The 15899-nt window shown below is 41.6% G+C and overlaps 1 protein-coding gene across 2 annotated transcripts in view; it reads right to left on the minus strand.

Annotated features, from left to right (window-relative positions):
- Positions 1-4285: 4285 nt before the first annotated feature.
- Positions 4286-15899, minus strand: part of slc1a7a (solute carrier family 1 member 7a) — a gene marked incomplete at both ends in the record, with an annotated part of 29530 nt that continues 17916 nt past the window's right edge. Inside the window, 8 exons of one of the 2 annotated variants that reach the window (XM_080011174.1) lie at positions 4286-4552; positions 7263-7362; positions 7495-7629; positions 8766-8960; positions 10529-10762; positions 11580-11679; positions 11892-12123; positions 13094-13136. In XM_080011174.1, the coding sequence (XP_079867300.1) occupies positions 4286-4552; positions 7263-7362; positions 7495-7629; positions 8766-8960; positions 10529-10762; positions 11580-11679; positions 11892-12123; positions 13094-13136 (1306 nt within the window). Of the gene's footprint in view, positions 4553-7256; positions 7363-7494; positions 7630-8765; positions 8961-10528; positions 10763-11579; positions 11680-11891; positions 12124-13093; positions 13137-15899 lie in introns of both variants that reach the window. The other variant, XM_080011173.1, reaches the window with a different exon arrangement.

Genomic DNA, 15899 nt, shown 5'->3' on the forward strand with positions numbered 1-15899 from the left:
TTGAAATTGACAACATGGCTGTTTTCCCAGTCAATCCAGTGCACGTAAACAAGAAACAAATGAAAAAAGAAAATATGAACGCAATGAAGGTGACTCTATATTTTATATACTGTATATTGTTATTATTTTATATTATAGGCTATAATAGTAGTGGGACTGAACATACTTTGGCAAAAAAAGAACACACACACAATATGTACAAATAATACAATTATTTGCAAGTTGGTGTTCAGTGTCTTAAAGAACACCGCGTCTTTCAAAGGAATACAATTTAATATAAATAGAACATGCATATCATTTCCTTTAGATCAGTTTCAGTGGAAAGGCAACTACTGCAACGTAAATTACGTATTTATGCATTTGGTAATCTAATTGTTCTAATAAATTATCTAATTGTACCATCAGTAATTCTTGCTCTGTAGATGTAAAGGAAACAACACATTCTGTATTGATCCTGTATTGAACTGCGTTCCTCTGGCTGATCTTTTAAATACCGAGAGGGTGCCTGGTCCTAGCTCTTTTAGGAAACACCCCCCAGGTCGCTGGAGAAAAACAACTGCTTTCCAAAGATAAACACTGACACGAATAAAAGACTTCTACAAGCATGTGCTAAAGTGCAATTAAACATAGCCCTGAATTCTGCTTCGCCTTTGTGAGCCCTTTTGATCAATTCCTCCCATTTTTAAATTTCGTCGCTTGGTTGATGCCACACATAGTGCCTGTGAGCTGCGGTTTCCGTGGTGATAGTGTTTTTGCTGTGGCAATCCAATGTTGCGCTGTTTGCTTCCAAGGCTGCTGCTGCCGCCTCTCAGCTCCCCCATAGTTTACACCAGAGGACATGAGTGGAGCATATAGGCTCTGGAGCTTCTGACACTAGATCCATGGCATTCAACAGCCTGCATCATGGGTGGAAAAAGTGTGTGTGTATATACAGTATATATTTATAAAATGTATATATATATATATATATACACATTTGCTTTTTGTAAATAGGCATTGTAGCAAACTAATTCCATTCAATTACAGAAATGTCCAGTCAGGGACAGTGCGGTGTGGGGATGGTGTGGTTTGAGCATCCACAGTATATAAAATAAATGCTAATTATACAGGAACCAGCAAGAACTCTCAGGTCCACAGGCAGTGGTCTTTATACCATCCAGCACTGACTGTTCCTATGATTGCGCAGACATTTTCTGCTGCGGCTCTTTTTGTTGTTGATGCTGTTCCTGTTGTTGTTTCTGTTGTTGTTTCAGTTGTTTCTGCTGTTGTTTTTGCTGCCGTTCCTGTTGTTTCTGTTGTTGCTGCTGCTTTTGTTGTTGCTGTTATTTCAGGGGCATTCTTTTGAAATGACCAGCTGACAACAATGTTCTTTTTTTGATTGTATTGCTTTGTAAAGTGCATTGTGTTGCCCTGGTAGGAAATGCACTTTATAAATAAAGTGTGACTTGCCTTGACACCTGACCTGGGTCTAGGTAATTGGGGGCCCCAGATCAGCGTGACTGCATACCTGTTTCTTGTTTGTTCGTCTAACGAGCATCAGGTAAAACCCCCATCCCCAAACACACTCAGGAGAGGAGCCCTTGTCATGACACATGTCCATCTGCTCCTGGGCTACTTCCAACTGGCCCACTCTCTACAATAATCTGGCGTGTCTGAAACCCAGTGGTCTGTGTCTCCCAGCAACAGTCAAGTCCGGCCACGCCTTAACCAGCCAGCACGGCCGTCTGAGGTCCCACGCTCCAGAAGGAATGAGCGGGTATTCTGTCATCACCCAGAAGGAAGCAAGCTGATGGACTGTGATGGTCCAGGGAACCAGGTCTGCAGGAAGGGGACCAGAAATGTGTTCATCTGCTCCTGGGCTTATTCAAACTAGCCCACTCTCTACAATAAACTGTGTGTCTGAAATCCCGTTGTCTGTGTCTCTGTGATGGAGGTCCCTGAAAACACCACTTGGGTGGCGTGTGGTAGACGAAACGATCACAGACAGGAAATGACTAATGTTTTCCATATATTACTGTTCTTATTTTATACCCTGGAGGCAGAGGCTCTGAAGATTATTTGATATCTTACATAACTTTTATTCGCACTGAAAGTATGTTTTTAAGTATAACCTGCTGGCTAATTACCAAAATATGTTTTTTGATAACATAGAGTACAAGCATCTTTAAAAAAAACCCAATCACGTGCATATGTTTTTCAGTTATATATTTTCATTGTTCCAAATTTTTATAACAGAAGGGTTACATTGTTGTAAAATGGACTAATGCAAAAGTTGCCCTTAATCATAGAGACAGACTGGCAGCTTTTCAAACATACTGTTAAGGTAATAGAAACTACATTTTCACGTTTGAAATAAATATATGTACAGCATACATCATATACATCTTCACAGAGTTCAGAGAAACTCTTTTTTCCCTCCTGTTCGCTTGTTGAAACAGTGTTTTCAGCGGTCAGAGCTACACCCCAAAAACACGAAAAAAGGGCTGAGGTCCAGTCCATCGTCTCTTTGCACGTTTCATCTGTTTAGTGGGATCCTGCAACAGACACGCACATCAGGCTAATCACAAACCTCAAAGGCGCAATCAGTAACATCGGACAAATAGTGACAAATATCGCCCCCTAAAGGTAGCTTGAGGAACTACAGAAACTTCCTCCACGAGGCTTCTCAGCCTTCGTAGCGTAGGAGTCTTGCAACGCGGGTCGTAAGACCTGAATGTTCGTATATGTCCATGCACAAATTTAATTAAACCTTGGGGATATAAGCGGGGTAGGTCATGGGGGCGGGGCTTGGGTGGAGATTGACGGGTCTAGGGGGTGAAACAGAGACTAAACAGAGAGACCGGACTTGAAATCTCAACAGCCATCGAGGTAACAATAACTGACTGGCACTGATCAACAACATTTGCGAACTGCCACTGATACATCATGATTAATTTGCGACAACAAGCCAGTGAAATATGACTTGTTCCTTTAATTTGCCAAATAGTAAAATCATGTGTTTATGTGTGACCCTGCCACTGTTGTCCACCTGCCTCACATTTGCATTATCTGGGATAGGCTCAAGCGGCTAAGAGAACATACCCACGATGCACTGCTCCCACAATGCTTCCGCCATGGCCATTTAAGACAAAATGGGAAGGCGGGGCACATTGATGTCTCTCAAAAAGATTCTTGACACAAACTTAAATCTTCAACACACGGGCAGACTTGGCCTTGACCGATCTAAGTACAGGCCTAACTTTGTGCTTTTATCGTTGCATTATGAGGCAGAATATGTAGCTATGAGAGTCGGGATGACAAGGCAGAAAAAAGGAGATTCCGGGGAAGGGGTGTAGAAATGTTTTAAAACGGTTAGATTTGCTCCAAGTAAACCTGACTGCAAAAATACAGGTTTCAGCAGAATTCCTTGACTTAACCTTAGAAAATGAACATCTTTGTAATTTGGGCCTGTGGTGTATTTAGGTTTTGCCTGTTGCCCGTTTGTTTCTGAATAGTGAAAATGTTAGAAGTACAACGCTAAGCTGCAATGTGAAATTGCAATTTCCTACTTAGTGACATGTTAGAAACATGGCGATGTACAAAGCTTTATAATGAGGCTTTAGGCAGCTTTCTGATTGTGACGTTTCAGAAAAAAAAGAAAATAGAAAATGTCATAGAAAAATCGAAATCGGAAGGAGCCCCCCCAATCAGTTATGATGAAAACATACAATATACAGTAACATAAAAATACTGAGACTTCAGCCTTCGCTGTGTCAGTATTCCACAGGCCATTAAAAAGCATAGTTCTTTTGATTGGATTTGATATATGTCATTTTCCATTTCCGCTTCTCAGAGTGAGTTCGTCCGACTCCGGGAACCAATGGGAGGATTAAAGTCAAACCTCGAAGGCAGGAAAGAGAAAATATGAGATATCCAAAACCCAGAGGTCAAATTCAGCATGAATTATCTTGCCACTGAAGCTTTTAGCTGCTCTCCTGCGCGACACAACGTCCCTTCACCACTGGCTCCACACGACACGTCTCTGATTAACACACACACGCACACACACACACACACACACACACACACACACACACACACACACACACACAGACACACACAATCCAACACGGTTGATTATCAAGGTTAGGTAGAAAACGTGTTCATCCGTCCCCAGGGGGGCGCTCTTCTGCACGGATAGCGAAGATGTGTGCGATCGTCCGCCTCCACTGACCCTTGAGTTTGTCTCTCAAATCTCGGAGAATGTGCAAAACAAACAAACATACAAACAAACACAACAGTTCTTCTATACGTTGGTCTCCAGCCCGTTCATGTCGATGGAGCAGTGCTCCTTATCCCTGTGCTCCCTCTTGTGATGGCCACCGTGGAGGTGTTTCCTCTTCTCGGCCGGTCGGATCCCCTCCTCCAGCTGGATCAGACGGGCAACGTCGGGGGACAGGTGGTCCTGCTTCCTCCCCGGCGGTGGCGGCTGGTAGCAACCATTCTTCTGGTTCTGGTACGTCATCATCTGCTGGATGCTGATCATGGGCTTGGTCTCGCAGATCAGGGGAACCTGACAAGAACGAAGAACGATACTGATTTACCAGAAATACCTCAGGGATTCATTGTCCATAGCTGTGTTTCCAAAACATTTTTCTGCCACGGCAAACTTCTTGTCATAAAATATTCCCACAGCACTATACCGCTGTACCACACATCTTCGATTTATAAACTCAGAATAATCACTGAGGACTTATGTAACGACCAAGGCAAAAGAGGTCAAGGCATTCGGAACAATTGATGTGGGGTCGAAGATTCACCTGATCCCATTTGTTCATCATAAACAAATCGTTTGCGAGTCTTGCATAAGTAACTTTTAGTAGCCCATAATAATAAGCAAAGTTCTACATGTTTGACGTTTTTAACGGTTAACAGGAAAGTCGTCTTCTTGCCATGGGCAAGAATTTCATTATAAGGAGTGTGCCGTGGTCATAAAAAGATTATGAGAATAGATTTTGAATATATTAAATGAGCCCTGAGTCCCAAACCGAGGCAATAACACAATGTGGCGTGGGGGTGGTGTGGTTTGAGCAGCCACACCTGACCTCGATCTAGATCAAATCTGCAATGAGGGAGCTTATTTAACAGATTAAAATCTGACGCTTCTGGCATTGAATACATTTATTTATTTATTGATAAATAAAATTGATTCTAAACTAAAACTGATTAAATTGGAGCAGAAATGTGTTGTTAAACTCATGAATGTAGAGCTGGTCGTTTTTGTATGAACGTTTATTATCAGAAAAAAATGTCTTGGTGACTTATCAACATGTGTTTGATTCAAAATGGGGCCAAAGTAGAGTGTGAAGAGTTTTGAGGTATAATTACATGTAGGTGGTTATGGTCCACAACACTCATGAACGTACCCTCTCCCGAATGCACATGGAACAACACTCCTCACATAGAAGGACAAAATACACTTCAGTGCAATCGTCAAGTAGCCATCATGGGGATACTTGACGATTGAGGGCCTCGCTTAGTCGAGAAACTGATGACCTCTTCCAGTCTCTGTGGAAATTAAAAGCCATTCACCAGGAGTTGTCAAGGAAGCCTATGGAAGATCATGACCAAGTTCATATCCAGACAAGTTCATCGGCATAGTGCGCAAACTCCACAATGGCATGATGGCCAATCGTCAGAGACGAGCAAGAACTCTCAGATCCATTCCCAGTCACAAACAGGGTGAAGCAAGGCTGCGTCCCAGCGCCAACGCTCTTCGGCATGGTATTTTCTGCCATCCTCCAAGACTCATTCCAGAACAACACCAACACTGGGATAAGCTTTATCTACCTTTTTGATGGTGGGGTTTTCAATCTGCAGAGGATGCAAGCCAAAACCAAAGTGGAGGAAGTCACCATTCAAGAACTTTTGTTTGCTGATGACTGTGCTCTGGCTGCCGGATCAAATGAAAAACTACAGGCCCGTATGGGCCACTTCTCCTCAACTTGCAAAAACTTCGGCCTAAAAATCAGTACAAAGAAGACTGAAGTCCTGTGCCAAATCTGCTCCTAGGAAACCCTACAATGAGCCCACCCTCTTTGTGAATGACCAAAAGCTTTCAGCGTCTGACAAGTTTACTTACCCTGGAAGCACTCTGTCCCGGGCTGTGCCCATACCAGTAGATGATGAAGTTAATATCAGGATTGTCAAGGCCAGTGCAGCCTTTGGACATCTACGTGGCTCGGTGTGGGAAAGGACTGGCATCAAGCAGGAGACAAAACTGAAGGTCAACCAGCCTATCATATTACCAACTCTTCTGTTTGGCCGCGCAGCCTGGACAGTCTACCAGCGTCATGCTAGGAAATTGAACCACCTCCACCTGAGGTGTCTGAGGAAACTGCTGAGGATCAGGATAGAATCCCTGACACTGAAGTCATGAGAGTCCTCAACACAAACTGGAACCCAAAACAAGTCTTCTTTGGTGAGCTGAAAAATGGCAAGCGAGCGCAAGGTGACCCCAAAAAGGGCTACAAGGATATCCTGAAAGTCTCCTTGAAGAGCTTTGGATTTGACCTCCAAAGCTGGAAACCCCTCGCTCAGGACCGACCTGCCTTGAGGAGAAAAGTCCAGGAGGGTGCAGTCCTCTGTGAGAGCAGGAGAAGCTCCTGTGCTATGATGAAGAGGCAGCGTCGCAAATCTGACTTGTAGCTGCACCTCAGAGCCCTACATCCTCCCTTGTGTGCCACAGATAATTCTGGGCTCAAATTGCGCACTCACCCAAACCCAACACAATGAGATATGCCAAGGTCATCATCAACTACGATGGACCAACAACAAGAATTAGCATTAGCAGGTCATTTAATCATTTCTTTGGCAAAGTTGCTGCTATTATTGTTGAAGAGATGGTAAATGTATTCCCTTGTCAGATCCTGATAATGCAAAGCTTTCAGAGCGTAATCTTATTATCTTACCCGGCTCTATGTTGATGTGATCCATCAATTCTTTCATCTTATCTTTACAATTCAGACAACTTAATTTAAAATGCTATGATTGTTATGAATACAGAATGATACAAATTACTCAAACATCAGAAAAACCAACGCAATCAAGAGGATATTTCCTTGGATTCAGTGTGAAAGGACCGATCACGGAAAAACACTTGCCGTTCAAAGAAATCCCTCCATCAATATCATGAAACAAATCCTTTGTCATACACAACACCAGTACACCACGGGCATTGATTAATAAGGATATTTTATTACATTATATCTATACTGTCTCACCTGTTCCCCCTCCTTGACAAAGTCCTTCCTGCAGATGTGAGCCATGATCCCAGTGGCCAGGGCGTCGCCCATTACGTTCACCATCGTTCTGAATCTATCCCTAAAGTTAAGGAGAATAGCGAGGAATTCATTATGACGATAATGACATGTATTTATATTTAAGTGGATGGATAATAATAGTTATGCTAATAATTATGGTCGATTTGAATTTTTAATGACAGGTGCTACTTACAAAGCCCAGTCCACGGCAATAATGAGCGTGATGTCATCAGTCGGCAAGCCCACAGAGGTCAACACGATCACCATGGTAACCAGGCCGGCCTGTGGAATGCCGGCGGCACCAATGCTAGCGGCGGTTGCAGTGATGCTGAAAAGGATGGCGGGAAAGAAGGGTTTTACACACGTTCCACTTATGACAAAACAGGTGTGAAGGCAATTTGTAAGGATGTAAGTTTTGCGTGCATGAGTATAAATATGAATACAGTTGTATTTCAGTACTTAATTAGTAATAATAACAATAAGTATGCAACAATATGGACACCGCTTATACCGGGTGGGTTAGTTTAGCTTATTACGGTGTTATTACGGTATATTACACAGTTTATTACACAGTTAGTGCACAATTGCTATACAAATGTAAAAAATGCACAAGGCTCAAATTCATGAAGCTACGCAGGATGGGTTGGTGTCACTGTGAGGGCGGTGACGGTTTAAAGGTGGGTGGGGTGGGGCGCGGATGAAGGAGCACGGTGGCTGGTAGCCAAACGGCACGGGAGCAGGATGAGGGCCGAGAGATGGTAAAAAAATTATTATAATTCTGCCGTGACGAGGGAGACGAGTAATACAGGTCATATGGGTTTTACCGCCAAGGGATTAGAGGAGGGCTGGGCGCGCGCTGGACTCGGGGAGGATAGGTCTGCTTAATGTTATTACAGCAGGACATGTCATCAAATCAGAAATCGGTACGGAGGCCGGTTCCCCAGGCCGGGGGGATCTAGTTCACCTGTCGAAGGGAGCCACAGATCAGGTCATCCTGGAGGGGCTTGGTCTGTTTTCTGCCTCCCCCAATCCCCCCCCCCGCCCCCCTCCCCTCTCCGGGCCGGCCAGACCGATTTAGCAGCAATCAGATCAGACTAAGAAGGTTACACGAGGTTTAATCTGTGTAACATTTACATATATGTGTATCTGCTAAATCTCATAATGTCGCATTTATTAATACTGAGTTAAACTAAATGTGTGACATTACGTTGGGTTTTCGTGTTTCGTGCTCAAAACAACATCTGAGGCGACGCCATTTGGAGCATGGAAACCAATTCAGAATGACCTTTGTCTCACTTAGTCGGGTGATTTGCTCGTACATGTTTGGCACAAATTGTCAATTAAATCCTAAAACAGCTGTTTTGCTTGTGTCATTCGTGCTCATTTTCTTGATGGAAATAATCGGACCCAACAGGGCGGTGAATGAGCTCGAGACGGTTTTCATTGTGTTGAAAAACTGCTCACCTAATGGTGATTATCTGGCCAAAGTCGAGCTCGTAGTTGTTGACTTGAGCAATAAAGATGGCCGCCACGGCCTCGTAGAGCGCGGTGCCGTCCATGTTGATGGTGGCGCCGACAGGCAGCACAAAGCGGATGATGCGTCTGTCGATGTGGTTGTTCTCGAGGAGGCACTTGAAGGTGATAGGCAGAGTGGCAGAGCTGCGCAGGAGGAAATGGAAAGACACAGTGGAAGTTAGGAATCCTTTTTTATTGGTCACGATGCTAATTCTACAGATTGTTCTGGGATTCAGTGGCGTCTATACGGCGGGGAGAAAAAATGGCGTTGTCCCGATATCCTGACCAGCCGCCCTTTCCGCTCAGCCGAGCGCTGTATTGCGGTGGTGTTTGAGGTCTACACGTTCCATTATCAGCTCAGCTTCTAAACAATCGAATGAGATGGAGCAGGTTCAGGTCCGTCTCTTCAGGTTATGCAAGGACCCAACCTGCACTGACCTCGTCAATCGTAAGGATCCTCACCTCTTTACCCTCAACAAAACATTACAAAATTTGACTTCACCGGCAGCATTTTACTGCGTTTTTTTGTTAGCTTTGCTGAGGATGACTGCGATGTTCGACTACTGATGACAAATGACGCGTGGGCAGCTTGTGGATCGAGCTTCGTCAGACAACTCGACAGCGCCACACCATTCGGCACCCTCAATGGGCCGGCCTTTTTTGAAATGGCAGAAGTGCCATTGCATTAACACAAAATTAACAGTATTACATATTATTATCAACGTAATGCTCAAGGTTAATTTAAAGTCTGTGTTGATTGAACAAGATAAAACTCAAGTTTGACACGGGGTATGTTCCTCTAATGTAAGTCGCTTTGGACAGAAGCGTACCCAAACACTGGCTTTTCTTAACAAATTGGATTTAGGAGCCGCAGTCGCCTCCTTTTGATCACTGTCATGCCCGGACTCGTGAGCATTGGAGGTTACATTGGCCCAGAGAGGTTTTTTTGATTTTTGTTAGCGATAAGGACGAGCAGTGTGACACAGTCTGGCACAGTGGGCGACCAAGGAGAGAGTGATGCAGAATGTTTAGCAGTATGACAGTATTTTGAGTAAACACAAGGGTTTCTGTTGTAAATGGAATGGGGTCATCCACGGTTCATGTTTGGAGAGAATAAAAGCATCTCAGCATTCCTGTAGTGAACCTTGAATACATTGAGATTGGGATCGGAGTGCTTGGTTTTTCTCTTGACCTTAGCTGTGTTCCTTCCTTTCCATTCAACAACCATTCAATACATGTTGCAAAAATATGAATTGTAACAATGTACAATAAATATTTCCCCCCCGGATGAAGGACAAGTCAAGATGGATCAAAAGCAGAGAATGTGTCTCACCGTCCACCATATCAAAAAGCATGTGTGTGTGTGTGTGTTGGTGAAAAATAAAGAATCTTATCTAGTGATCGCCCAAAGAGTTGATTTTCAGATGTGTAAAAGAGCTAGATACGTATAATAACACGGGAATAACTTCTTATTCGATATAACATTTAAAGACTGTCTGACAAGATTTTTCGCAATTTTTACATGTTTTTTAAGGCTTAAGCATTTGCCATGTTGGACTGCATTTAGGCGTAGCACAGAGAGAAATTGCAGCAGAGTGGTCAGTTTCTCAATAGTTGTCAATGATGGGAACCTACATGTTAATGAGACCTGGGTTGAAAAAACGGCACACATATCCTTTAACTCTTGGGGGTCTGTATTTTGCTGGTTGTACCTGGAGGAGGTGGCCAGGGAGATGAGCAGGGCCTGCAGGATGCCCCTGATGTAGACGATGGGGCTCTTCTTGGTGATGAAGAAGTACATGGCTGGGAGGATGAAGAGGCCGTGCAGCACCAGCCCCATCACCACCGTGATGGCATAGAAGCCCAGCTTCTTCCCCATGGCCGACGGATCGTCCATCTCCAGGATCTTACCGGCCACGAGGAACACAATTCCGAAGGGGAAGTACCTGAGAGAGGAGGAAGATGAGGTGCACTTGTTTCTAATCGAACTGTCTTCTCTGTAAATGAAAACTTGCTGTTCCAGACAAAAAAACAATGATAATGCTGCCTTAAGAATTTAGGTCACAAACTAAGGGTAACATACTGTAACTCTCTGGTTACAAATATATATATAGTATTCTGTATATATATATATATCATTTTTTTAATAATCTTTCTGTGATTATTTAAGGCCTTTGTTGATTTCTGGGTATGGGGATTTGCTCAACAATATAGATTTTGCTGTGATTGCTTTCCTTTAGTAGATATTCAGTTCTGGAAAATAAATGGTATATTTTTTCCCCAATCTTCTTGGTTGCATTATTGAAGAAAAAAATGAACAGTATAAGCTGCAAACGTCTAATGACTGAGAATGACTGACTGTTTGAATGTATGAGTACATTCCAGTGTGTGCTTGAGTGCATCAATATATATATATATATATATATATATATATATATATATATATATATATATATATATATATATATATATATATATATAAAATATATATATATATCTATATATATATATATATATATATATATATATATATATATATATATATATATATATATATATATATATATATATAAATATATATATATATATATATATATTGATGCACTCAAGCACACTCAAGCAAGCAATTATAATATTTTATTTAATATTTCTATATTATATATATAAATATTTCTATATTCTATATTTTGAGATGGTAAAGATCTAACCACAATTTTGTAGAAATGTCAACTTCATTCATAACTTCCTTTCTAATGCTCTTACCAAATGACAATGGCAACGATCTTCAGAACGGCCTCATTTAAACTCTGACAGAAATTCACCAAAGCACTGCCATTGGGCCCCATTCTACCAAGCATTATACCTGGAAGGAGAAAAAAAAGGCAATTATTTTAATATTGGCCGTTGAGGTATAGTGTTACATGTACAATCAATCTATCAATGGCTATATGGAATAAAGTAGGAAATTCATGTCATATTTGGAAAAACTGAAAAATATATGTGTATAGGTTACATATAATGAAATTGTCTCTCTACATGTGTGGTTGCTGAGAGGGGCTCAAGCCGCTCCCGTACCCATGGTGGCCGAGAAAATGACGATCCCCAGCACGTTCATGCCCTCGCTGGTGCCCGGATACGTGCGCACGATGACGTCGGGAGGCGGGGTCAGGTCCAGGGAGAAGTTCTGGATGTCGGAGCCGTTGTCGTCCTGGATGCCGTAGATGAAGACCCGCCGCGTGGTGGTCACGTCCAGGAGCTGAGCCAACGTTGGCTTGGGCCTCGGCTCCGGGATGCTCCGGGTCCGGTACTGGAATAGAACAGCACAGAATGGACCCCTGGGTGATACTACAGTGAAGAGCAGCATATATTTTACGGGCAATTCACTCAAAGGTCACACCAAATGTATTGACTGGGAAATATGGTAGAATGTGTGATTATCATCTATCTAGTTATTATCTATATATAATATTAGTATGACCTAGAATAGTGGTATTACAACTTTTTTCTGCACAGGCCCCCTCCCAATGATTTCAAGGATGTAAAAGGTGCAGATAAAAAGTGTGTCATATGCAAACATAGTTTATAGTAAACCAGGTCCAGCAGTCACAATAATTTGTGGCTTTATTTAATATTCACACACTAGTCAGGCTAAAGGGGGGTGAAAGGTGCACAACTTATCAAATAATAATAATAATAATAATAATAATAATAATAATAATAATAATTATTATTATTATTTTCATTTTTATTATTATTATTATTATTATTATTATTATTATTATTATTATTATTATAATGAAATCAAATAACAAAAATGAATTAAATTAGAAAATCATAATATTATATTGAAATATTATTACAACTATTATCCTATTCGATTATAAACTTTAAATAAACATATTTTATGAAATGTAATTAGTCATGTCAAATTAGTGCTCAAAATGTATATTAAAGGCCCACGTTTTGATTATCAAAATATATTTTCTTAATCTTTCGTTACCTCGCGCCACCCCCCTTGCAGTTACTCAGCACCTCGCACTTTGAATACCACTGACCTAGAATGTTGGTCATTATTCGTCAAAGCAGGGGCAAGGGGAAAACAAAAAATGTGTAATGGTAAAAGATTTCTGTGGTATGGTGTCGTAGATTAGATAAACACAAATGGGAAAGAAAGCCAAATGAAGGTGTATTAATCTAGCAGTTGACGCATCAAGTGCTGTATACTAGAAGTGGTGAAATAGGGGGATGGACTGTTTATTTCTCAGCATTCCTCTTACCTGTTGAAAAGTAGCTTGGACCAAGTTGGCCGGGAACATGTTGCTGGGAAACAAAACATTGAAAGAGAAATGTTTTAGTCCTTTTATAGATGTCAGTAAAAGGTGGTGAATAGTTACTGCTCACCTGAACCCTGTGAACAGAAGAACATGGGAGCGGCTGAAAGGAAGCCGTCTGCCTTTTGCTTGTTTTGTCATACACTTGACATTGCATGCAAGCTGTGATGCATTGTGTGTTCTGACACCTTTCTATCATAGCAGCATTAACTTTTCGGCATTTTGTGCTACATCTTTGGGATCGAACCCGATGGGCGAGACTTCACTCCCCACATGCATCAATGAGCCTTGGACACCCATGACCCTGTCGCTGGTTCACCGGTTGTCCTTCCTTGGACCACTTTTGGTGGGTACTAACCACTGCATACTGGGAACATCCCACAAGACCTGTCGTTTTGGAGATGCTCTGACCAGTGGCGTAACTATCAACGTTGCAACAGGTGCTGCTGCATCAGGTGTTGCTGCATCAGGGCCCATCCCATCTGCATGCCATTGATAGGATGGCCACGAACTGCACTCCGCTGTGCGTCCCCCTGCCTCTTAAAAAAAAATAAAATAAAATAACTGTGTTTTTTTTATTTTAGATGTAGGCTATTTTATTTAGCTCCGTTCCCCATTGAATCACCCACCCCTTGGCAGGTGCCATTGGAACGAGATGAGCAATGTCATGCATTCACCTGTCAGTGGTTTTAATGTTGCGGCTGACGTGTGTACGCACACATATATATAAAGTAGGTTATTATATGAAAAATTTGGGTTAATATATAAAAAATATAAAATAACATTTTATAGATATAAACATTGTATATAATCCAACACTGACGTTTCATTTTAAATTTTAAATTTTACAACTTTTTACCTTACTTTTAATTAAATTTAATTGTCATAGTTATTCTCAACTTTCTTCGGTTTGTTAAGCTTTGTATTTCATTTATATCGTTTTATGATAATCTAATCGTCCGTAGTGAAACACACCAAACGTCACCAGAGCATAACGCAAATACAAAGCAAACGCAGCACAACGTCTTCAGGAGCGGCCCTGCAGCCCGGCACTTCACAGCCCCTTTGTCCCAATGTCACTGCAAGATCGAGCGCAAAGCCCAATAAAGGACTTCCTGAGGACATGAGGGGAGGGCTGACCTCGATGACTCTTATTGAAATTAAGTACATACACTTATACATACTGCGCTCATTAATACTTAAAACACAGACTGACTTGGGCTCGGGCGGCTGGCCTGTGGGAGCACATGTATGGGCCGGCGTGATATAGATGAAGGCTCTCAAGCAGGGGTCTCAAACCCAAATGACCCACCGGCCAGGTTGGCTTCTTCTAGGGGGGCCGTGTCATACTTCAAGGGAAAACCGGCCTGTTTTTTTTGTTTGTTTTTGTTTTGTTTTTGTCTCTTTTTTCTTTTTTTTTTCTCCCGCACATTAGCGAATTGCCTCGTAATCCTGTTAGAAATACTGTAGCTCTCTTGTTATCCATTTCATTCTGTTTTATATTTTGAAAACATCACGTACATGTATGTGGATTAATTAACCATTGTGATTTGAAAAAATATATATTATTGAAAATGTGCGTGCCAGATTTATCAAAATATTATCATCATGTAGCGGGTCACATTAAATTGTCTCGTGGGCCGGATGTGGCCCCCGGGCATGTAGATTCAGACCCCTGCTGTAAAGGAGCTTTAGCAGATAAATCCATAGCACAGCTGTGCTCTGCACACACACAGACACACACAGACACACACACACACACACACACACACACACACACACACACACACACACACACACACGCACACAGCTCCCGATAGATCATCTCTGCGTTTTTCTCTGCCCATTGCAATTCTATCCCAAAGTTAATTATACAAATACAACATATTTTGTGGACGGTGCTATGCCTATTGTACACCGAAAGCAAGAACAACTTTTACCCTGAATATTCAGCTGCCTTGGGTAACGGACACGTCATTCCCTATTCATAAACAAAATGACCGAGATTATATTTACAGTACGACCTATGGGAGAAATTTACGACGTCATCATATAATTTACTATAAATGTGCAGATTCTGATTGCGAATGTCGAGCGGGATCGTGTCCAGTGTATGACATGGACTCGGTCACTCTGTATTTGTTCGACATTACCAAACTATCGATTTACAAGAATATTTATAAAGCTTCCTAACTGGTAGATGTCGGTAGATCTGTTCGATTGATATTTGAAATCCGTAATGAATTAATGAAAAATACAATAAGAAGTAGTTCACAAAAACTCGTCAACGCGTCCACCAGAAACCACTGAAATGTGCGACTGAGTGATGCGTTCAAGATCCAGCAAGGCATCGGAAAAAAAAAGAAGCTGTGCAATGGTAATTACTCACAGAATTACGTCGACAACATTTTTTCGTATTTATGAAAGTTGAAATTACTGAAAATGTTATTCAAGTAAAAAACGTAACCCTACAAATTAATATTGAAAACTGGACTGTTGTTGTAAATCGACATGAATATGTAATAACTGACATATACGAGACAGGACGCCATCTACCGTAGCTGACACTGGGGATGTACTTCAATTCAAAAAGGTAAGATAGCAATGACAAGATGTAGTTGAAAATAAAAAATAAAATACTTTTTTTGTAGTAAGCATCATGTAAAAACGTAACTATACCTAAACTTAACAAACTTTTATGAAAAGGCAGAAAGTGTTGTCATGATATTGACAAATTATTCCATTATGATTA

This window comes from Zeus faber, assembly GCF_960531495.2.
Source record: "Zeus faber genome assembly, chromosome: 12".
Taxonomy (NCBI): domain Eukaryota; kingdom Metazoa; phylum Chordata; class Actinopteri; order Zeiformes; family Zeidae; genus Zeus; species Zeus faber.